This window comes from Toxotes jaculatrix, chromosome 21 (genome assembly GCF_017976425.1).
Source record: "Toxotes jaculatrix isolate fToxJac2 chromosome 21, fToxJac2.pri, whole genome shotgun sequence".
Classification (NCBI taxonomy): Eukaryota; Metazoa; Chordata; class Actinopteri; family Toxotidae; genus Toxotes; species Toxotes jaculatrix.
The window spans coordinates 5602063-5626523 of NC_054414.1; the positions used below are offsets into that span (position 1 = coordinate 5602063).

At 41.0% G+C, this 24461-nt stretch overlaps 2 protein-coding genes across 3 annotated transcripts in view; one reads left to right on the top strand and one right to left on the bottom strand.

Annotated features, from left to right (window-relative positions):
• Positions 1 to 6449: 6449 nt before the first annotated feature.
• Positions 6450 to 24461, bottom strand: part of LOC121175668 (ras-related protein Rab-26) — a 61523-nt gene continuing 43511 nt past the window's right edge. Inside the window, exons 6-9 of the mRNA XM_041029480.1 lie at positions 11745 to 11810; positions 11015 to 11071; positions 10220 to 10296; positions 6450 to 7816 (exon numbers count right to left, since the gene is read on the bottom strand). Coding sequence (XP_040885414.1) covers positions 7714 to 7816; positions 10220 to 10296; positions 11015 to 11071; positions 11745 to 11810 — 303 coding nt within the window. The 3' untranslated portion in view covers positions 6450 to 7713. The remainder of the gene's footprint in view (positions 7817 to 10219; positions 10297 to 11014; positions 11072 to 11744; positions 11811 to 24461) is intronic.
• LOC121175667 (putative protein TPRXL) lies at positions 16225 to 18791 on the top strand. 2 transcript variants are annotated; one of them, XM_041029478.1, is made up of 3 exons: positions 16225 to 16327; positions 17086 to 18086; positions 18265 to 18791. In XM_041029478.1, exons 2-3 carry the CDS (start codon positions 17138 to 17140, stop codon positions 18333 to 18335), a joined length of 1020 nt encoding a protein of 339 aa, XP_040885412.1. In that variant the 5' UTR covers positions 16225 to 16327; positions 17086 to 17137; the 3' UTR covers positions 18336 to 18791. The 2 variants fall into 2 exon arrangements, with proteins under 2 accessions (XP_040885412.1, XP_040885413.1); XM_041029479.1 differs by having other exon boundaries at positions 18268 to 18791.

The following is a 24461-nucleotide window of genomic DNA, read 5'->3' on the forward strand; positions in this document are numbered from 1 at the left end:
ATTATGTATAACTGTGAATGTGATATTGTTTGTAATTTTTTTTTTTAGTCATGTGCATGCTATGTAACAGCAAGGTACTCTCTCTTACATCATTTATTTGTGTTATGTTATCAGTGATTAAATGTCACATGGGTAGAGGCAGAGGCTGGGAGGAGGGAAATTTTGTTTGTCATAACATGTTTTTCTCTTACCTCTCACCTTGCATACAACTGGTGAGAGGTACTTAGGAATTAATTAGCAAATAACAACATATACCCATAATAAATAAATCTTTTAGATAATAAGACAATAAGATAACCACATGAAGTACCTCCTCCACAACATTTCACTTGGAGTATTTATTGTGTGCTATTCCCTGCCTCTTCCTCCTCATCATTTGTCATCTCATCTTATCGGGTAAATGTCAGCGACGGTGGAATCGTGGATGAAAACATACAGTACAGTAGACGCACGTGGCCCGTCCTGACTACTCGACAGAGAGAGTAAACAAACCGAGCAGAGCTCGTGTGTGTCGCAGCAGGAGGTTTTCCTCATTGTTTGTTGACGTTCTTCGGCTGAGTGGAGAGGAGGCTTATCTTAATGGGACCGCATAGCTGGAAGGCCGCTCGTCACCATAAGAGAAACCAGACGTGCGCACGCACACATGTACTCGCTCCAACACAAACACGGAAACTAATGTTGCTCCATTCACATTTGCCAATGAACACTAAATCCCTCGTATTACCGTCAGCCCCGGTCACACACCAGTAAAGATTAAGGAAGTGTTTCTTTCCAATATTGATGATCAGTCTATTTAAATTAGGTCGTAATGCTTCACTTGCAAGAACTGTAACACATTTTTATCCATGACTAACATTCAAAATAACCAGAGGGAAGGATCAGGGGCCCTGCAGTATGATTAGGGAAGGGCCAAAATATTCCTGTGAGCCCAGATGATCACACATTGTAAGAGTGACAGAGGGAACATTTGTTTCTCTATCCATTACTGGATCATAAAGCCAAGCTACTATTTTCCTATGGTCTCTTCTTTCTTTTGGACAGTTTGTGAATTGGACATTTTGTCTTTTACATCACACTTGAGTATCTGTTGTTACATGACCTCATCTGACATAACTTACAGAAGTTTGTAGCCTAAGGTAGAAGGAGATGAGTTATACAGCTTTCTTTACGGGCACATGTAGTTCAACTCTCTGAGTGATTCGAGTCAGCACTGTCTGAGAAGATGGACAGTGTCTGCCTTTGTGCACTCATCAGCTACCTCAGCCTCAAGGGCTTATCACTCAATGAGGTCCTTGGCCTGATTTGTCCTGATTTGTCCTGATTTGGCCCCTCAGACTACCATCTCTTCCCCAAGATGAGGAAAGAGCTCAGTGGTCGCCATTTTGACTGTGATGATGATTGCCGCTGTAGACCACTTTCTGGAGGTCCAAGACACCGACTTCTGCAAAGAAAGGATCCGTATGCTGCACGACGACTGGATTAAGTAAATGTAGGAATGGTCTAAATATCCAGACAGGGTCCAGTTAATCTCATCAAACCTAATGTAGTCAAGTCCAGGTCAGGCCAGTCCAATCAATCATTCAAGCCAATAATTCTATCCAATCAAATCCATATACTGGACTGGTTTAGTCCAGTCCAAACCTGTCCAGTTTGATCAGGTCAAGTCAAGTCACGGCCAGAGCAGGTGAGACCAGTCCAATCCAGAACACTGTAGTTCAGTTCAGGTTAATCCACTGATCACCCACCACAGCATTTAACAGTAGCTGACCTCATCACAGCAACAATAACAAAAAGACCACCCCCTCCTCACTTTGTAGATATTCACTGATCATTATCGACTTTAAAAATAAGCCAGAGCTGAATATATGGTGGTGTTACCGTTACTGCTCCAGGCTGTTGGACTAACTGTGAACAAGGATCATTTAAAATAGCACAGGTAGGCTGATCTGTGTGTGTACACAGTTAGTGGGAAGACTTCAGAATTTTCCAGAAACATAAGTGATGACACCTTCTCGACAAGGCATTACTACGCGCACACAAACACACACGCACACACACAGACACACACGCACACACACACCAATACACAGACCACATGGCTTTGTTTGGGGTTGCTGGTCACTTTAGCCCAGTAGAGTGGACTGCTTGGCAACTAGTGAGGGATGTGCAAACACACAATCAGACACACATACACACACACTGACCACTACAGAAGAGCCACTGGGGTTAAGGTGCCCTCAGGTAGGACTAATGACACGGAGAGCAACCAGTGCAACAGATGGCTCCCGCTAAGTCATATGAGGGCCTCGTTTAGCAAGTGGCATGACTATGACTGTGTACTATTTACTTATTCACACCATTGAGCACATTTACACACCTCCAGGCAGCATTACCACCCCCTGAACCCAGTCCCTGTATTCTGCTTCTCTCTCTTCCTGAGGATGAAAATGAAAACGGTAGACAAAATTGTTACCACAAAGAAGATCTGTATATGGATAAATCATTAGTGAGTGAGCTTAGCGACATTAACCATTACACGGTAAGCCAAGATCATCAGCAGAAAGACTGCTAAGACAGAGTCCTGAGTTCCAGCTTTACCTATGTGGCAAACTTTGGGCAAGCTTTTATTTCTGGCTTCATATTGGGCTCTTTAACACACACTGGTTGCACATGAGGCTGCATTATGACAGTGCTTTTACTAGATAGAAAACCTGACAGGATGCAACTGTGTGGTGCATTTCACTGTTTTCAATAATAATTCATCTGAAAGAGACAATGTTGCATAAAAGGAAACTGTCCAAACACAGAGTTAAATGCTCCCCTGGTTCTTATTAATGAAATCTTATTTTCATTTTTGTATTTCAATTCATTCTTCAGTGTAAAAAAAAACAGCAAGCGTGAGCAACAAGTGCTGCTTGTGACTATGTAGCATATCTATGATACAAGTGTGATCCCTGCTGAGCATATGAGGCATTACAGCTCACACCAGCTCAATCACAAACGTGCACTGTCAACCTAATCATGAGGCTACCAAGTGTGAAAACTAAAAACTATATTTATGTAAAGTGGTAATTAATTAACAAACTCATGCTGTTTTTGTGTAAATGACTAAATGTGCATCACCTTTATTTTGAGCAGAAATCATGGGGAACATTTTAAACTTTGTGTTCATTTTCCAAATTTATGAGAAAGAATTGCAGCAAAATAGAAACATCCATCATGTTGTTGACATCACTAAAGGTTTCTAAGAAGTTTAAAAACTGCTTGGCAAATCTGGGATTTGAAAGTGAAAGATTAATGATTCAAACTTGACAGAACTGAATAAAGTGACTTCAAGTTTAGTACAAATTTTGCTGCACTGCAGTGCCATAGAAAATCAGGGAGGCATGCCTGTCAGTTATATTTAATAAAAGGGGATTTCACCACAACACAGTATGTGACAAAACTCTTCTGGGTCATTTTATCAGGTCAATATGTGCCTCATATCACTCATCTTCTAATAATACGTGCCACTGAATCTAGTAAACAAGAGAGAGTGGGGAAATATTTCTGGGTGTCACTGTCATAGTGTTCCAGACTGGGATGTTTTAAGGAAATTGGAAAAACTATTAGTCAGAGTCTGAGTCACAGCCTGTCTGAACACACTGTGTTGATCATGTATGCATGGAAACTTGTTCTCTGCTCACAAAAAAAGCACACAATAACAGAGAGAGAGAACACCAGACTGAACAAAAGTGGACAGGAACACGGTGCAAATTCATTCTGTCTCCATCATCACCATCCACAGCAGCAGTGACAGCCAGGCTGGTTTAAACTAAAAGCCTGAAGAAATTAAAACTTATTCAGCTTACTGTGATAACAATAGTTCAGAAAACTGAGCTCAAGACACGACTGTTTGTAGATGAAAGGTGGACGTTTGATGAAGTTTGTCACGGCATCTCAAAGCAACTTCAAAGTAAAGAAGTTGACATTTCAAAATCAGATATTCTGATATCATCATGTGCAGTTTTGTACAAATTTAAAAGGATGTGGTGATGGTCCAATTACCTGGCTAAAAATTCTCACAATGATGGCCACTCCTCCCCGCCTTGCTGAAAAGGGAGAGGCCACAAATATGCAAATGTTTTTTTGGTTTCAAAAGTTCTACTGCTGGACACAAGATGTCTCCTACTTCACTGAAAACTCCATTATCGGTGTATATTCTGGAGGCTTCAAGTTTCCACATCACACTTGCATAAGCTGCATTTTGGACCACAAGCGGCTCCTGAAATCGCCGTGAAGTCACAAAATCATAGTGGTACATCCACGTGTTCAACTCAGATTTAAGGGAAACTCAGAGAAACTTTTGCCCTTCAGCACATGAATCTGAAAATAACTTTCTAGTGTTTTGGAAAACAACATGTCTGGCCAACACATCCATCTATATACTACCATATACATATATTACATCATCTGACTTCCTCCTTCACTCCTCTTTGCTCCCCATCATAATTACTACAGCTGCTAGCGGTTGTCAGACATTTTTTTAAGTGGACAGTCTCTCATGTCCCAAGTCTTTCATGTTAAAACTTTAAATGATAAAGCAGTCTTATGTTTTTAATATTGAAAGAATGAAAATCAGCTTATTTGCCTGCACTTCCTCTGATGGTAGGCGGCTGGTTCTATGAGAGGTCTGTAGGTGGCAGTATAACATCTTAAAATATAGACACATGTAAAAGGTTAATGGAGGAAGTGAGACAGATTGGAGATCATACATGAACCAGAATTGCTGCACTAAAAGCAGCTAGCCTCGCTTTGCTTGAAATAATGAATGATTTCAATGAAACACTGCACTTCCTGCAGTGGGTCACAATGTTTTCTCTGTGTCTTACCTGTATGACATTTGTTTGGTCTGTGTGGTGTGATGTTAACCTGCTCCTATCTTCTGGTCACTTTGTCTCCTCTCTTCCTCCCACTGATTCTTCCATCCCCCTTTCACTTTGTTTTACCCTGTTACAGAATGTCATGGCGTCAAACATCGTCAGACCAATCAAAGCAAAGCTCGGTACTGACTGGTAAAGAGAGGCATTCGGGTTAAAATGTCCCTGCGCTCGCTCTGTGTTCTGCTTTTCGAGAGCATGGTTTTTCCACTGTCCCCTCGCCCACACTGTTACACATCATTCCGCCGGGTTAATCCGGCCTGGCAATAGCTCTCCCTCCCACCTCCTTGAAGTTTCAAGTATCATAAACATTTTTACTGACTGCTTTACAGGATGAAATAAGGCTTAAATAGCTGAGATTGAACAGTATACCACAGGGCATGATTTCATCTGAAACACAGGTGTCTTTTGTTACCTGCAGGAGTTATGTTGTGCTTGATTGTGAGGAGGTAGGAGCTGAGGAGCACTACAAGTACTTGGGTATCCACTTGAAGAGCAGACTGGACTGGAGGACCAACACTGAGGCTGTGTACAAGAAAGAGGAAGTTCAGATCTTTCACTGCATGCAACAAGAGGGCAGAGTGAGAAGAAAAGGAGATCAGTGGCTGTGGGGAAAGATTCAAGACCAGATTTCTTGGTCTTGATGGGAGCAATGTCATCTAAGATGGAGGAACATTCAAAGCAGTAATAACTCAGCAATATAACAGGACGTTAAACCATTAAGTGCTTTATAGGCAACAGTAAATTTAAAAATTATTAAAATCAATTCTGCAACTGATCACCAACCAGTAACAAGAAGCTACAACACTGGTGATGTGATCTTGTCTTCTGGTATCTGTTAAAAGCCAAGCAGCTGTGCTTCATGCAAGCTGAGGGGACATTCAAAATGTTTATTTCAGACAGCCGGTCTCTTCACTGCTCTTTACCAGGATATACATTTGCATGTCACCTGCATAATATAGTACTGAATGAAAGAAGACTATGAGCATATAACAAATATGAGCAAATAACTTTCAGATCAAAATGTCTCTGTATAAAGAAAATGCATTCATACCACTTACACCAAGCAACAGGGGTGATTTTTGTCTCGGTGCTGATGGCGTGGGAAGTGCTGCTGACCAGTCTGGGTTAAGGCTTTTCAAGGCCAGAAAGATCTAGGGCAAAAATGAAAGAAGGTGAGGGCAGTAAGTACAGTATAGTACAATGGTAAGTCAGTTCAATTTATAATGTTGCTCAAGAGACTGATTGTTTCCATCTTTCAAGTTCCTAAAAAGAGATGATTCTGTACCAGATTATTCACTGAATGCTATTTCACAAGTTCATATTGTAATAACAAGAGATGGCCACATGATGGTGCTACAGATCAATATACATGTGTCATCACTGCTGAGCCACAGGTAAGAACAGCTCATTTGTTGTTGATCGATTCTTTAATGTGAATACTTGAGATTGATACATTACAAATAATTTCAGTTAACATACAATAAACAGATTATAAGTTAACAATAAATGAATGACATGTGATTTATTTTCAAGTGAACGTAAGAATTTTGAATCTGTATTTACAGTATTTTCAAATAAAATTAGTATTTTTAAAAGTAGCAGAACCATTTTCAATAAAACATCGGACAAAATATAAATTAGTGTTACCACTGTGTAGAATCAGTGAAAAAAATGAGCAAACAATGCCTATGATGAGTTACTGATTCAAAGCAGCTGTTGAAAGGCCTCCTTTACTCATCAATCCTCCATCTTTTCTGCCTCTTTACTGTGGACAGCTCCTCTTTGAAACCAACACACAACAGCAGCATCACTCAACCCATCCAATTACCTTTGCCACGACCCTCCTCTTGGGGACTGGGACCGTAGCGCAACATTAGTTCAGCAAAGATCCACTAACAATGGCTACATCTCTATGGAATGACAGGAACGACAAAACCTCAGGAGGGAAAAACAAGTGACGAATAGGTTCAACCAAACCTTATTGTAGGTTGAACAAACTCTCAGCACTTTTTCTAATGGTAAACGCTTCACATAGCAGCTTTAAAACTCAAACTGAACAATCTGTGTACAAAACGTCAAGAACTCATCGTATTTTCACAGACACATCAGCGTGATGAGAGTCATGATCACAGGTACAAGTATTAAAAACAGTTATCATACTTTATCCTGTACATAAACAGCACACAGTGCCATTTGACAGCTTACATGAGGTGCAGAAGTGTATCCGTACAAATGTGTTCATAAGATCTATTTCTATTACTTTAAGAAGACTGAAGAAGATTGATTTAACATTCAATATAATTCTGGCCATATACTTCAGTTTCAACAAGACAGGTATCTAAAAACTACAAAGACTTCAGACACAAAATCAAAATTACATTCAAAGTATGTACAGCACACTTATGGAAACCTGCACAGAAAGGATTAAACAGGCTGTGAAGTAGACTTACAAACATAGCTGTGTGTGAGTGTGTGTGTGTGTGTGTGTGTGTGTGTGTGTGTGTGTGACAGAGAAAGAGAGAAAAACATGCATGTATTTGTGCAAGCATGTACATAGGAATTATATTACATTCACAGTTGCAGAGGAAAGGTGGGTTGGGAGAGAGAGCATATTGGCTGCATCACCACTAACAGAAATATTACAAACACTGAGAATTTCATGATTATTTCCAGACACACCATCTCAGATTTATTACATACTCTAACAGAATGCACCTGTTCTCTCCCTCGCGCGCTCTCTCTCTCTCTCACACACACACTCACACACACACACACATAGATGGGATGTAGTCTATGAGCGGCAGCAGCCAGCTGTCCTCATTTCTTTGTCGACGTACTCCTGCAGCTGAAACTTGGGCTGGTCAGGCTCCTTCATGGTCCTGTGCTTCAGTTCTCTGAGACAGAGACAGACACGGCAACGTGAGGCAACATTCAAACTGCACCGTGGTTTCATTGGGGTTTTATCACAATTACCTTTTTTTTGCCATGGTGATGAGGTTCGTTACAGGCTTACAGTTAGCCAGATTCAATAATATACTATTTAAGTGAAATTTTATTATTTTGTAAGCTTAGTCCATTAATTTCAAAACAGGTTTATGTTACTGTGGACTGTTTACCATATTTTAGCTTAATGAATGTGCTTTTCCAGGCTGCTACAGTTTCCCATTAATTTTAATACACTCTGAGATTTGAAGAACTCGAAACTTAATTAAGACAGATTATTCATGATTTCCCTATAAACAAAATTATCAGCCCTACAACATCTTTATAAAAAAAAAAAGTCAGATGTACACCCTCACATCCTCTTGCCTGAATTCAGTGGCTCTATGTTTTTCTTGATTTACTTTGTATGGAAATATTAATAAGCAGAATGCATGGGACTGTGAACCACAGGTAAGGTGAAATCTCTCCCACAAAATAATTGCAGTGTCAGAGACTTTTATCCTCCCCTGCCTTACACTACCTCATGTATCTATTTATATCTGTTTACAACATAAATTCCTCTTTTCTTTGTAATCTCTGACATATACTTTATGTTATTGTGAAGTAAGGTGGTCATGAAATGTCATCATAAGAATGGGGTTAAGTCTAAAGCCAGGAGCCTAATGTATAAATAAGCCTAGCATCAGCACTGAAGCTCACTAATTAACTTGTGGTGTTACATGCCGAGCGAGCTGTTTCCCATTGTTTCCAGTCTTTATGCTAAACACTTTCTGGAAGTAGCTTCACATTTACTTTAAAGATATCTCTAGAAACTGGTTCTATCTTCACCATAAAAAATAAATAAAAAATCTCCAAGCAGCATATTCCAAGTGAAGAACAAAAGCAACATTCACACAGGACATTAAAGCAGATAAAGAGATACATGATGCCTGGACCTGTCAGTGGTTCAATAACACAGCAGTCACTTAAGTACAGATTAGTGCCATTATCACAGTTTCCATGTGAATCGTGTTTTTGTGGCTTTTACTCTCTGTACTTGTGCGTGTGCCTGTGTGTGTTTGTGCTATTGCAGTGAAATGAACTAAAACAATGAGTGAGATGAAGTGGAAGAGACAAGAGAGATGAAGAGTGACAGATGAGAAGCGATGGAGAGAGATGAAAAAACAAAGAGACAGGAGAAAGCAAGAGATGTAAAAACTGAGGAGGTGTTAACATGAGGTAGAGGACAACAACGAGAAAAGATCTGGTTTTAGATTCTGTATCTGCAGGTTGTTATGAGCCAGACTGTCACGCTATTCTTGGCAAAACCCAACCACGGCAGCCTGTTACCATAACAAGGCTACGAACGTAAAGCAGCTCCCACACAAACTGTCTGACACTTCACATTTGAGTGAAACGCACACTTAAAATAGCATTCTCATTATTCCTTTTTATTAAAGACAAACCAGATTAGTTGGTGTTTTGCTGTCAAGAGAACAAATCTGTAATTTGTGTCCCTGTGTGTGTATGTGCTTGACTTTGGCATTTTCTATTATCACACTATGGCCGCAGGGAACAAATGCAAATGCACATCATGTCAAAAACTAACTCTTAATAACCCTGCTCTTCCCTATAATTACGAGACTGCTCTTGTTTTTTAATTCATTAGAAATGAAGGACAGGCCCTTTTATATTCAGAAACCGAATAGAAAAGGACTCAAAGCAGCATCACACAAGCAGTAAAAAAAATTTAAAATGTGTCTTATGATTAGAGAAACATTGCAGCAGGAGTTCAGCTGATCAGATAGGTGCAACACAATCAGTGATCACCACAGAGTAGATTACTGCACAGTCCATAAACAGCTTAAAAAAGGTTCAATACACTGTTCTTTCTTTTTATATAGTTATGTGACAACACAAGTGTAAATGTGCAACATTTTAAAATATAGTGCAGCAGGAGCACAAGTAGAGAAGTCAGTAAAACAAGTTACACGGCAATACGTTTCTAAAATTTGGTAACTTTAGCCTCTTGCTCCAGGCTAATGGCTGTAGCAGCAAAACCCCCTCAGCCTGCTGAATGGAGCCCAGGTGTGTTTTATTGCTCATTAATCCAACTCTGCATTTGTAAAATGAGGATTATGTTATTATCTCATAAGTTCCATACTCTCACTTTCAGATGACGCTGCTTTCACCCACAGGATTATTTTCATGGAACACCTGATCTCCCAGGTCTAATCACTTAATAGGCAGAGCGCCGCACAAACTCTCAGCTCAACATCTCTGTGTGTTCCTTCAAAGTAAAGTTACATTTCATTCAGAGGACACAGGGATCCTTGCTGTGCTCCTCATACTGTGCTGTTGTGTGCACGACTCACTTGGCCACAGCAGTGAAGGCCAGCTCCACATTCAGTCCAGATTTAGCACTTGTCTCCATGAAGGGGACACCAAACTCCTGCACAGAGAAACAGAGAAGCATCTGTTATTAGGTGTGTGTGTCTGTGTGTGTGTGGACTTGGCACTCTTGCAGGTCTTTCCTTATGAGGAGAAAACACCTAGATGCTGACACAAAGAGGAGGTTGGAGTGATTTAGGATTTGGGATTTAGGTTTAGAGGTACGGTTTTAAGTACCGGCGGGGGGAGGGGGCTGCTGATCAATACCAATAATAATTCTGGGTTCTGAGATTTCTGGCCTTCAGATCTAATTTTCTCTCTACTTTGTTGTAATTTACAAGAAACACAGAGAGCACAGTATGTAGTCGATGGAAGACGATGTCTGGTGTAATGATGTAATTCTGCGTGTGTGTGTGTGCGTGTGTGTGCATGTCAATATCCACGCTGTGTGTTACCTTGACAGCTGCAGTTCTTCTGCCATGCTACCCCCTACCACTTGTGTTCATATTTGCTCGAACATGCCTCTCAGAGCTTATCTGAGCGAAACGGCCTGGAAAATTAAGTTAGCAAACCCCCCAATCATTTATTCCAAACAATAACAACATTATGTGCCTCCATGAATATATAATGTCTCACACTAATAAAGACACAGCAGCTGCTGAGGATAGTTGGTGGGTGGGGGGTGGTTCATGTGGCTGTGTGGGTAGATTAAGTACAACATGTCTTTTATCCGTGTTACATGCATCTAATTGCACGGGTGTGTGTATCATGGAGCTCACCTTTGCCAGTTTCTCTCCCTCCTCCCGCTTCACCCCCCTGTCATGTGTGGAGTCAGCCTACAACACATTGGACACACAATATAAACCCATGACTTGTCAGTGTCTGCATAGTGGTCAGTGCTAACAAGGGAATTTAAAGCATTTTGTTGTCCATGTTTGACATAGCCACATACATTGTTATCCAATACTCCTCTTTCACAGCATAAATTTCCACACCTGCCATTTATTTTTCACCTTTCACCAGCTGCTTTAACAGTGTTTGCAATTTCTGATTTCTATTTTTATAACCACGGCTGCTGAAAAAGTGGACATACAGTAAAAGGTCACAGAAATAACATATTTTTCAAGGTGTTTTGTTGCATAAATGGAGACACTAAAGCTGTAATAACTGTTTCTGTTGTCCACTTGGAGGGAGAAGAGCTCTGTAAAGAAGCAGAAACTATAAATCTGATTTAACCATACAAAGCTGATGTGGCAAATGTGCTAACAAACAGCTTAGACATGGAGTAACATTAGCATGCACTTCCTTTAGCTTGTTGTACAATGGCTTTAACTACCTCTTCAGCTTAATGCTGACATTTAAGAATCCTGTGTGTGATACTATGTTTTTCTTGATTTACTGCTTTCAGGCACATCCATGCATCCGTATCCCACCATAGCGCCCTATCCTTCCCTCCCTCTATGAGTCCATCTGTCCATCCATCTCCCAGTGTTGGCAACAAGGTCTCACCTTGTTGCCCAGCAGCATGACAACCACGTCCTGCTGAGCGTACTCATGGATCTCCGTCAACCACGCCTGGAGACGGAAAGAGAGCACACAGAGCGGTGAAGAATCCAAAATGGGAAAGGAAAAGAAAAAAAGGAAGGACAAGGAGAGAGTAAGGGGGAGACAGGCATGATAGAGGGGAGGGATTGGAGATAAAGACTGCTGACAGAGGAGACGGATTGATCCACAGAGAAGCAGAGAGGGAGAAAGACAAAGATTCATTTATTGGTCATTGGCTACAGTTCATCTGGCCCTCCCCTCCTCCTCAAGAGCTTCCCTTCTACACCCGTCTTCACTCCTCCTGCCACTCTGTTCATCCATCTTCTTCCAATTACATGCCAGTTGTCTCTTGGCTCTCTGTTACCTGTCTTGGTTAAAAAGCACTTAGTGTCGCTGGAGGACTCTTTAATCCACACACACATGCAAACTTTTAAACTGTGCAGTGATCAGTGAGAAGCTAAGACAAGATGATAAATGCAGCTTTAAAAAAAAACTGTCACAGTCCTTCCAGATCGGATTAGTATTGGACAAGTCTGTCTTTGCTGTCAGCTTGTATTTCATAATCTTCCAATAACAAATAAATGTACTTGGCAATATTCCACTGATGCACTGATTAAAGGTAATACAGCTCTGATGAGCTCTGTGTGCATACAGGAAACCAGTGGACATGGCATTTCTGAGAGGTTGTGATGGACAAACATTGTGCAGACATTTCATTACTGTTTGGCAAAGAAATCAGTGGTAACAATATATATTTAACATGTCTACACATTTAACATGTTGCACTTTGTAATTCTGAGCCGACATGAATTCTGACAATAACAGAGCTCAAAATGGCAGAATGAATAACTGACTGATTGAAGATCAGTGCTGATAGTGGTTTGAATTGATGCAGTTAATGTCTGAGGATGTGAATCATATGCTGTTTATTTAAACTTTCCTAAAACGCAGTTATTGCTTGCAATGTCACGGTGATAGTGAGAAGCATTTCAGTAACAGGCAAGTCCCCACAATATACATACAGCTGGCTGAGCAGCGTGCGTGTGTGTTGTGATGATGACTGTGCGTTAATAGTAAAATAGGATTATTAATGCAGGCAACAATAATTTACATTGCAGCCGGGGAGCTGCTCTACTTTCATGTTTCTAATTAGCCTATATGATTATGGAAATAATTTCAGTTATGGTAATTACCGTCCCTTAACATTCTCTGAGCAGATACTATGCGTGTGTGGCTTTGTGTGCATGATTCAATCAAAATGCAATCTGACCTTCAACCATTATACATTCGAAATCCTGAAAAGTTGTAATTTTTGGCCGTGAAATTAATTTTAAGATAGTAAAGATACTAAAGAATGAGCCACAGAGGATGGTAGGACTGGTATTAACTTTCCCGTCTGCTTAATTTTCTGTTCACATGATATCGTGAAGGACGGTTAGAGATTCTGAGATTCGGCTATTAAGCCTGGATAAGAATGAGAAGAAGATGGAGTTGGGTGTAATTAAATAGAAAACTTATGCAACAGTGAAGTCAGCGTTTTAAGAGCAGTTCAAGGTTGTGTCAAAACACCTCTACTGTTCGAGAGAGAACAGGAATAATCTTCCTTGCTGTCATGACATGAGAGGAGAATTTTGGTTTCATCAAAACTAAAAGGAAAAAAAGAACAAAAAAAAAGATGTCCTTCACCAAAACCTCTACAAATGAAAAAACACACTCATTTGTATTACATCATCCTGTTTTTACCTCGAGAAGCAAAGACACATGAAGCTTTCAATACACAAGGACACATCTGACACACTCATTTAGAATGAATAAATCCATAGTATATGGCATATGGCAGATTATAAAGGCAGGTAAACTGGGCTGGTTACGTAAATGACAACCATGTAAAGAGATGCTATCTCTGGGGATTCATCCAAAGCAGGGAACTGCTTTGGAGACAGTGTTTTTTCATTTGGATGGGGGGCCAGACTTCAGTCAGGTTAAGTGGAACAAATGTTCCACCAAGATATCCCAACTTGAGCGGTTCTACTTCTCTGCTCCGCCAAACGGTTTAAAAACCATTAAATTTTACATTGACATTTTATACTTCCAGGAATCCTGCAAGCCCTTCCACTGTGTGACTTTGTGTTATTCTCAGATCTCCGAATCCTTCCTCGAAAAATCTGATGGGTTCCTTTAATCATTTCGCCGGCAAACCTGAAGGGATCAGCCTTCAAATCTCTCCATTTTCCACAGAGCTGTACAGCGCGTCTTCGCTGAGCCTTTCTGTGCTTACCCATTGTGAGAAATCTCTCTGTCAACTTCAGAAAAAAATAAAGAGACATTATAAAATTCTCCTCCTGCTCTGTAGGACATTATTCCCACCTGACTTCCAAAGGTTTCTCTTCATACTGTTGGACCTTATATTCTTTCCTTTCCTCTCCAGCTTCAAACTCAGTCCTGTTACGAATGTGAAACTTCTGTTCAACATTGTAGAAAAAATAAACTTCACCTTTTTTTTTTAAATAAAGAACAAACTGAACTGAAAGTCCCCAGCATGAGCTTTAACAGTGATGTGGTATAGAAAAGAAATACAGCACCCAAACATAACATAAGTAGAGACGGCCAGCTGAGCAGAGGGCTGCTGTTAACATTTCAAGCATCAATAAGCACATATTGACCACTTCTGACTGGCGGGGAGCAGAAGCAAATATATTTTATTGCTATCGAATGAAACAGTGAGAGAAAGGTCGGGTCTCTCTTTCTCACACATACACACAGTGTACAGTAGACACACATTTCCTCCTGCATCCCCCACATCTCTCTCTCTCTCTCTCTCTCTGTGTATCATCAGACAAAAACCACTCAGATCAGTGGTAATCCCCCCCTCCAACCCCCCCACCTCGTCTCCAGGTTTACAGTATTCTGCATTGCCTCTCGGGGGGTTTACATCACTTCATTACACCGAGATTAATGTAGTGAGCCCTCACCTAGCAGAACCCGACTCTCCACAACATGCGAACCTGCCAATTACTCACACAGCCTTGAAAGATCTCCACGAGCCTGTGGGTGGATTAGGAGGAAGTGAGGGAAGGAACGCAGCTTCTGAGCTGATCAGACTTCAAAGGACTCGCTGTCAACGCCGAGCGTTAGAGTTCATACCGTGTGTAGGAGCATGGGAGGATAACACGTGTATGTGGGGGTCTACATGTGATAGCTTATGACTTGCTGTGAGAGATTTACAGAGCTGGTCTAAGTTTTCAGCTTTGCACTTTGACTTTCAGCCGCTGTACAAAGATATCACAGAAACGCCCGTGGCTGTGGGGTTTTACAGAGGCTACTGCAGAATCACGCGAGGGACGTTTTATTTTTAGCTCACAGAAAACAACAACTTCAAAATGTGACAAAGGTGCAAGATATGCATTGGCAAAACGTCAGACAAATTATAGACATTGTTTACAGCAGTTACCAGAAGTTGCATTTTGCTTCCTGAACATTGTGCGTCTCTTTGAAATAGATAAGCAAAAAACTGTTGCCATATTTATCCCTGTGCTCAAGAAATAATGTCACCTGGAAAATTCAAAACTTTCTAGGATTTTTTTTTTTTTTTCATTTTTGTGGTGAAGTCTGTTTTTAGTATATGTGGCTATTAAAAATGCACAGCAATAAAGGTGTAAACCACCAACCACTTGTCGCTACTTGTAGAATAATTTTATTTTTTTCATCTTTCATGTTGTGGTACACAAAGGAAATCCTACACGGGCTTTAAGGTGCTAAATCATTAACATTTATAAATCTTTGAGAACGGTATGGACCAAAGAGGTGAACCCACTGACTGACTGTCACTGCCATCTTTAAAGCAATGCCGATAGTGTGGCTAAGAATGTTCTTGCCTGCAGCTGCAGCTGAGTTTGTGAAGCAGAAAGCGGTTAATTACAATGAGCTTGAAAACAAAAGACAACGGCCAGGAACTCAAAGCCCTCACAAATAACTTTTTAAATACTCAACAACTAAGTTTCTTCCAAGAAACAGTGTTCTGGTTACTCAGACCTCACTGTGGACAGCTTTCACTTGTGAATAAAGAAGGAAACAATGTTTTTTCATGATTTAGGTGAACTGAACTGAACTTTACTGAACTGGCTGTAGGTTAAATTACTACTGCTCATGTCAGGTAATGATAAACAATAGAACATGGACATTTATTTACACCGAGGAAACTGGATTATCACTAAAAATAGTTAAATAGTTGCGAAGCTGAGCGGAAGGTGATCGTCACGGACAAATACATCATTTCCCACACTGTTGTTCTTCATGCTACTATGAAAACAGCTGTTAATCAAACTTGACTGGTTGGTATGAGAGTGTGTGTGTGTGTGTGGTTTTGTGTTTGTGTGTGAGAAGTAGGGGACTCTGAGGGTTTCTGGGCGTTAATTTGAGGAAGCTGTGGTCAGATTAGGTTGGGCTGCTGGGTGGGGAAACAGAGAGAGAGAGTGCTATTAAGAAACAGATGAGAGAAACAGATTAGTCCAGACTGGTCGAGAACTGAGATCAACATATCACAGCAGGTAAACACTGTTTTATACTTTACATTCACCTCTTGGGAACAAAGGTATGCACATAGTAAACATGCTGATGTTAATTTTCAAGTTTTTGGTTATAATTATTTGAAATTTCCATGTTTTTAAATAAAAAAAATTTACGATATGAATTATTTTAGAAAATTTTTGTTTATTATTTAGTTACTATGTGCAATATTGTAATTTACTCAAACTAACTACTTTATTTATATAATTGAAATAATACTGTGTAAGTTTTAAGAGGACAAATAACCCAGTCTTCCTCTAATAAGATTAATTCGGAAGTAATTCAATTCAAAATACTGACAGCCACATTGACAGCCTTAATCTGGTATGCTTGGATTATGCAAGCAAATGTTAGCAAAAGCTTTGGCTGTTATATTGCTGTATAAAGGATATTACTGAGTCAGTGACTGACACACGTGTTACAATGCTTTAGCATTGTAGCTCAAAGTTAAACAGAAGTTTAGCATTTATTTGTTTAACTATTTAAATGTCAAAATCACCTTTATAAATTACAACAGGAGGTTTTCGGTTCAGATTAATAAAGGCCTTTTAAATACTCCCATGACTGATGGCTGTTGACATAGTATTTAGCTTTGTTGTGAAAAGGCATTGGTTGTGAAATGTCAAACTTTATTTGAGAAGTTGCGATGGGTGTTTCTTGTTCCTGTTTTCAATATTTATACATCCTGACCTCCAACCACCTCCACCCCTCCTTTCTCTCTCCATGTCTCTCTTTACAGGGTTTATCTACAGTCACCAGATCTGAAAATACTCAGTTCCACCTCAAGCAAGATGAATAAAGGTTCTGCTGCTATTAAGTGTGTTCCGATGAGTAAAAAGGTGTCTAATGTTAATAACGTGAGCTACAACAGAAACTGCAAGGGCAGTCAAAGGCCAGGAAGAGTGTTAACACACAGCCAGGAGCTCAGAGAGCTTTCTTTGTTAACAATCTCCACCTCGAGTGTGACCCCCAGATCTCACCAGCGGCGGTGGTCAGCTGACCTTAGTAAATCTGAGACCTCACCTGTCGTTGTTGTGAAGAAGAACAAGAAGGAACCACAGCCTCCTCAACGAGGAGTATCCCTCCGCACTTCTCACACAGTATCCTATTCTTCTTTCAAACGCTACTCCTGCCCCCCGCTAGGGATGTTTACCTCACAGAGTCAGTCTTCATCTTCCTCCTCCTCCACCACCTCATCCTGCTCCTCTCCGCCTCCTGTGAAGACATCCGTCATCACCGGTCATGACCCTCTAGGCTGGAAGTTGCATCCTAAATCGAGCTCCACCTCTGCTCGCACTAAAAGGCTGTCTCTGCAGATTCCCCTCCCCGTTATCTTTCCTGACCCCAAATCCAGTCCTAGCGCAACCTCTCCATCAGACAACACTCCTAATGAAGACCCTGCCCCTAAGACCAAACCTCCTCTCAGACCCAAACCATTCCGCAGGCACCACTCAGAGTCCTCAGCCTTCCTCAGATCTCTGGCGAACCCTCTGCCTGTGGTGACACTTGAGGAGCTCTGCGCCATCCGTCTCCGCCCGGTGTCCCATTCAGATGAGTCTGATGATGTCTTCATTGAAGGGCATGAAGAGAAGGTGAAGGTGACCTCTCAGCCACGCAAAATACCACCTCCAGTTCCAGAAAAGACCTTCATGGCCAGACAAATAGCGCAACTGATTGCTCGTTCATCTAAACATACACATCAGACTGTGGACCACAGCAGCCTGCACGTTAAAAAAATGGGTGAGTATAAGAAAATGATGCACAACACTGTCATTAAAGTTTGCTGAACATCAAACTGCAGATGCCTGAGTGGCTTTCACCCTGATTAGCTTTTGATTGATTTCCTATGTGATGCGCTGAGAGGAGAGGAGGAGTTGTACAGCGTGCATCAATAGTAACAACATTTACTGTGCTCCAGCAGGGCTGCGTCTGGATACCAGCTGCGACAGGGAGAGACCCTCTCCACGCTTCCCTGGCAGAGAAATCTGAGAGAAGACAACCGAATCTTAAGTCTTCATCCTTCAACCTGGATCCCTGCTGTAAATGTATAGCTAATGCCCCTCTTTGTTCTTCCTGTTGGTCACAAACAAGCAGAAGAAGCCTGCAGATGATGCAGTCCCTGCTGACTGCTGGTAGAGATTAGAAATCACTAAATTTCCCTTTAAATTACTGCTGTATATTCACCTGTACAATATACTTTGCCTTGTGTTTTGTTAAAAGTATATTACTTGTGATAGAAGATATGATATTGTCTGTACTAAAAATAAAATTGAAATGTATAATAACTGTGTACACTGATATTACCTGTTAAGTTGATCAATGGATTAATTTATAAACAGGATATAAACTGATGACAATAAATCACTGATCTTTTTCTCAGCTGATTTTTTGAAGTTGTGGATCCTTGTCAAACATAAATCTGTATCAAATAAAATCAACACTGGTTAAAGCTTGATTTATTTCTAATACGTTTTGTGCTGAATTCACACTCACTCTGTTTTTACGAGTGGTTCCCACGGTCTGATGTCTCTGAAGCTCTGCCTCCAGATGAATTTCTGCTGCTAAGCTCCATATCAGCTTTGGCAGGGCCCTTACTATTTACACTACAATACCTGAGTACATTTGGTGTGTTTGCCCCTCAGATGCACACACTCACAAAGTGCAACAGCAAACTCTAACTTATTGTAGTTGTAATGCAACTGGAATAATGTGTGAACATCACACAGGTGCAAAGTGCTGACAATCTTTTCTTATCTGAGGACATTCAACAAAACAGAAAAATGAGCTGAAGACAGCAAAAAGTATAAAGATAGTCTAATCACACAGGGACAGCTGCTTATTGGGTAATCACTGGGAAAATATCTAACCAAAAAAAAAAAAAAAAAGCACAACCGTGTTATCAGTGTGTATTTACAGACTACAATCAGCTTCTTCAGATATTCTACAGCGACACCAGGGACATTTTTGTAATTACGGTGGGCAAGAGGATCCAAAAGAAAATGCTGAGATGACAGAACATCAGTCTAAGTCCACACTTTGTAAAGTAGCAGCCAAAGGCCAGGATGTGTTTACCTTCTGTTACTGCTTCTCATGTTTGTATTCACATCACTGTCTGGTGACACATTTGGCAAAGCAGGCTCAGACAGAATTGCGTATTGAGGTAAAACGAACTACCCTTATACTAATGTAAGTGAGAGGTAAAAGGAAGCAGAGAGAGAAGTTTGGGTGGAGTAAGATGAATGAATCTGGGTTTGGTCCAGTGAGATGAGCTGCTGAGTGGAGAGAGATCTGCAGTGTAGGCTGGAAGCAACGCTGTAGGCAGGTGAGCGGTGCGACTGCAGCTCATCATACTTAAACACATGCAGAGACCATACACACACGTACACTTTCTCACCATGCGCACATTAATCTGAAGCTACTGCATCTCATGTTTCCCTCTGGGTTCACTTTTTTTTCATTTGCTGAACTACAAACAACGGAGGAAAAGTTGTGCTTGCATGAATCACAGTTGATTTTCTTTCTTAAACTTTAACCTAATCCTAAATTTAAACTTAAAACTTAAAATTCTTCCCCTTAGGAAATGAGGGCCAGCTAGAAGGATTAATCCCACAAAGATATCCACACTCTTAAGAACCTTGCATTGGCGAACAGGAGGATAACATTGTAAGTGGAAATTGATATTTCAGTGACTGATCAGACAGTGTCAGGGAGTGCAAGATTACACTCTGCCAAAGATCATGGAAAAAAAATCCTGATGGATATTGGTAGAACATTCTTTGGTCAGATGAAACCAAAATAAATGTGTTTAGATCAGATGGGGTCCAGCATGTTTGGCGTGGACCTGGCCAGGACCACCACAGAGACTGCACGGTGCCAACTATGAAACATGGTGCTGGTGTGGGGCTGCCTTCTAGTTGGCACTATGTTTGTATACACAAATACTGAAGGAAAAGATGACTCCCAGTCTTAAGAAGCTGAGCAGGAGAGGAATTTTCCAACATGACTATGATCTGCAACACCTTGGAGAAAAAAAAATACCCACACAGGAGTTTGAACAGAAGAAAAAGGTGAAATTTGTGACCTGGCCTAGTATGTTCCCTGACTTGGATCCGACAGAACACCTCTGGAGTATTTTAAATCTGAAGGTAGAGCAACACAACCCCTCCAGCAAAGAACAGCTAAAAAGAATCATCTTTGAAGGATGACAGAACATCTCTCCACAGATTTATGTAAGACGGGTATCATGTACGCCCAGGAGGATCAAACCTGTCATCAAAAATAAAGGCGGACATACAAAATATTTAGAAAATAAGAGAATGGTGAAGGGTGTACTCATGTTTGTTGCAACTGGTTCTTAAACATGAACATTTCATTCTAGTTAATTTAGTCAAACATTTCTGTCTTCTTCTTGGATGAAGCGTAGCATCAGTGTTCTGAAATGATATTATCTGTAAGACCCAGTGATTCTATTGTAGGTAAACTTTCTCAGCACTTATACTGACCTCAGTAAGTAGATCAGGTATTGATGTCCCTGAGACACAGTTTCTTAGTTTTTATCGTTACCACTTATAGTTTGGAAGGGATGTTACAGCCTATTTATACTTCATTGAATGATCCCAATCTGCTCCTCAGGTTAATATGTCAGAACTGGTCAAAGACAGAGGGAAAGATAAGTGGGTTTGGTGCATCTCTGCAACAAGCCACTGAGCTGCCTTTTTAAAGCACCTCAGTGGTTTTATTTGGTGCCTGAGTTCAAAAGACATTGTTCTCACGCAGCCAAATGAAGTGAGCTGACGGATCAAACACTTGCAGGGTTTGAAAAAGACACTCCAACTCACACAGATGTGCTTGGTGTGAATGAAGTTTTTCACTCAAACTGAGTGACTAATAACTGAAACATGAAGAGCAGAAAGGAACAAAAGTCTCAGGAGTCTAAATGAGATGGCAGGATACACTCTGCCTCTGAGGAGGAACAAGAAAAGAAAGATGAAAAGCCAGAGAGGGAGAGACCTTTTCATCCCTCAAAGTGAGCAGAGCAGCCAAGGCACAACAGACAGACACTTTTTAGCCTGCTTAGCTTGCTGCACAGAGTGTCTGTGTGTGTGTGTGTGGTGACGGTGTGTGTGGTTTGGGACACCATCAGGTTGCATGAGCAGTGTGTGTATCTGTAAGTCATAGTGTGGGTTTGAAGTCCTATAACAGCAATCACTTTGTATCTTACTATCACTTTTAAATTAAGCACTGAACACAACTAATTAAATCGCAATAAACAAAGTCTGGGGTTGTACCACGTGTGTGTGGTGTGAGAGTTTCTGTATGTGCTTCAGTGTGTGTCTATGTGAATGCTACTGTGTGTGTGGGAGTCAACATTTAGGGCAACAGCATACGCAAGAGCATTAATGTGAGTAGATGCATTCGTGTGTGTGTGTCCTTCACATACTGCAACCAGCCAACTAAAGATGGAGCCAAAAAGTTTGTTAAATCCCCCTGAAAGGCTGAGTAATCAATTAGCATCCAACCACCACCTATCTTTCACATCTTAATCTCCTGCTCCTTCCTTCTTACATATTCACGACATACATTGGCCTTTTCAAGCTGTTTTCTGTTCTCCTGAATCTGATAAGCTGTGGCAACGTGAGGAATGTTTTTCTTTTTTTTTTTCAGAAATGAAAAAAAAAAGCTTGAAAGGCTAACTCGGTTTTACAGAGACGCGGCCTTGACAGGAGGAAGAAAACATGACAAATAAACAGAGGAAGAAGCAGAAAGTATAGAGAAAATGTGAGGGCTGTGAGGGAAGATGGAGCAAATCAACAAATTTGATGTGCAGAAGAGAGAGAGACAGGAAAGTAGAGGGGAAGGAGAGAGAAGGACAAACATTATTTGATTCAGAGCTATAAACAGGCAGAGAGCTGTGGAGTGCTGTTGCTTCGTTAATTTTCTGCTTGGCAAAGGAAAGGACCTTGCAGAGCAAAACATTGTCACCCTCGCCTGCCAATCAACTGTGTGGGTTTTTTAAATTATTATTATTTTATTTTTATTTTTTTATCCACCAAAAAACTTTTTGGCATCTCTGTAGCTCAATTATGCAGACTGACACTGAAGCCTCTTCTCTCATATGGACAATGTCTAGAGAATCAGGTCCAGAGTTGCCCTGTCTCACATGTAGCACCAAACCGGACATTGCACACATTCTTACCTACTGGAAATACTCAGTTTGGTTTAGGTGGAGGGTGGTGCCTGGGAAGAGCACAAGTCTACAGGTACATTTAAAGTGTTTTTGGTTCTTACTCTTGCTCTCCATGAGGGCGGTCAACTGATCAGCATAACCACACAGTAGAAAATACCACAGAGTGGTTCTTTTTTCATTGCTGTGTTTACACAAATGTTACCACTGGAATATTTTTGCCTATTTGAAACAAGTGATCAGTGGTCATGTATCCAGCTAACGGTGCAGAGGTTAGGTCAGGGTGACAGCTTACACTGTGTTCACACACACACACACACACACACACACACACACACACACACACACACACACACACACACACACACACACACAAAGTAGGAGGCAGTCGCTGGCCTCTCAGGAGGCTGTGGCTGTGTGTGTGTGTGTTGCACTGAGTGGGTGATTTATATTCTCTGCTCCAACTGGACAGTTGTGTTCTGATGCACTCACTCACAGCACTTTGGTTAAGTTTAGGAAAATATTATGGTTTGGTTTAAAACAGAAAAAGTATTGCCTCTTAACATAATCCAACCAGAGCCTATCTTTCCTACCAAATGTCTTTGCTGGTGCAGTTTAGTTGTACATAAATAACATTTCTTGGAGACAGGGTTGAGCTGTAGACAGTTCATTCCCACTTGCACAGTTTGTTTCCCCAAATACAGAAGAGTCTTTTTTTCTGTTTTTTGTTTTTTTTATTTTCACCTTGAGGTTCACAATGTTGCTCAAGCAGGCGAAACTGATCTGCACCGTGATCCTGTATCTGAGCTGGAAGCTACGCCCGCTCCATTTGCGCTGTGGGGTCGTGCTTCTGTTTCTGTGGGAATCAAAACGAGCACAATCTACCTCTCCCACATTGCATAAGAGCACATCTGCATAAAATCGAGCCACTGGGTGACTATTAAATCTCTATACCTCAGCGGGCAGCCCTGAGCTGCACTGTCAGGTCCCATTCACAGCGACTAGCAGCCTATTGCTCTCCCAGCTTTTGTGTGAAAGGCCCATTATACTTATAACAGCTTCAGGCTGTTTCCATAATTTTCATCCAGACGTTTCTCGTTGGTTTCAGTCTAATAACAAGGTGACAGTGCACTGCAACAACATACTTAAAATCATACTGACAGACACTTTACACTATATCATACTACTGTTTCCATGTGTAAGAGATCTGCCTTATCTTTGACTGATGTTTAACTTTATTTCAGGAGGATACTGAGCGTTCTTCATTTGCCTAGCGTAGACTGACAAAGCCTCAAATTAGCTTTAGCTGAACTTTATAATGTCATATTATGCGACGACTGTGGATTTTGTTCCTTATCCTCTACAGCATAGTCATGCCAAGAAGGGCCCACTTCATGGGAGTACTGCAACAGAAAGCATAAACTCACACTGATCGTATTTGCACGAACGCACTGTAATTCTTCTCCCTACAGTCAGCTCCATTTCTCTCCCCTCCCTGAACATTAAGCTGGCCGTGTGCCAGCTGACACTGGGTGTACATCACATTGATTTTTATTTTACTGTTGTAGGAATCTTCTAAACAACAAAGCCTCCCTGCTGCGAGAGGCCTTTCAGTGATTTAATGATTTAATGATTTTCCTCTGTGGCCTCTGTGCCCATGCGTGCTGGTCAATACCAATAAAATCTGTCTGCATGTGCGTGTTTGTGTATATTAATGTGCACGTGTGTGTGTGTGTGTGTGTGTGTGTGTCTGGTATGTGAGTGAGTGGAAATGTGCAACTGAGCAGTGTCTTTAGCCGGCAGGGTATATGGTGCCACAGGAGCAGCTGTAAAGCCCTGATACGAAGCTGCATAAAATTCGGTTTAAAGGCATCAGGCTCCTGAAAAATTATGACTATATTTATGTGCATGCAGTAATACATCTAGTATGA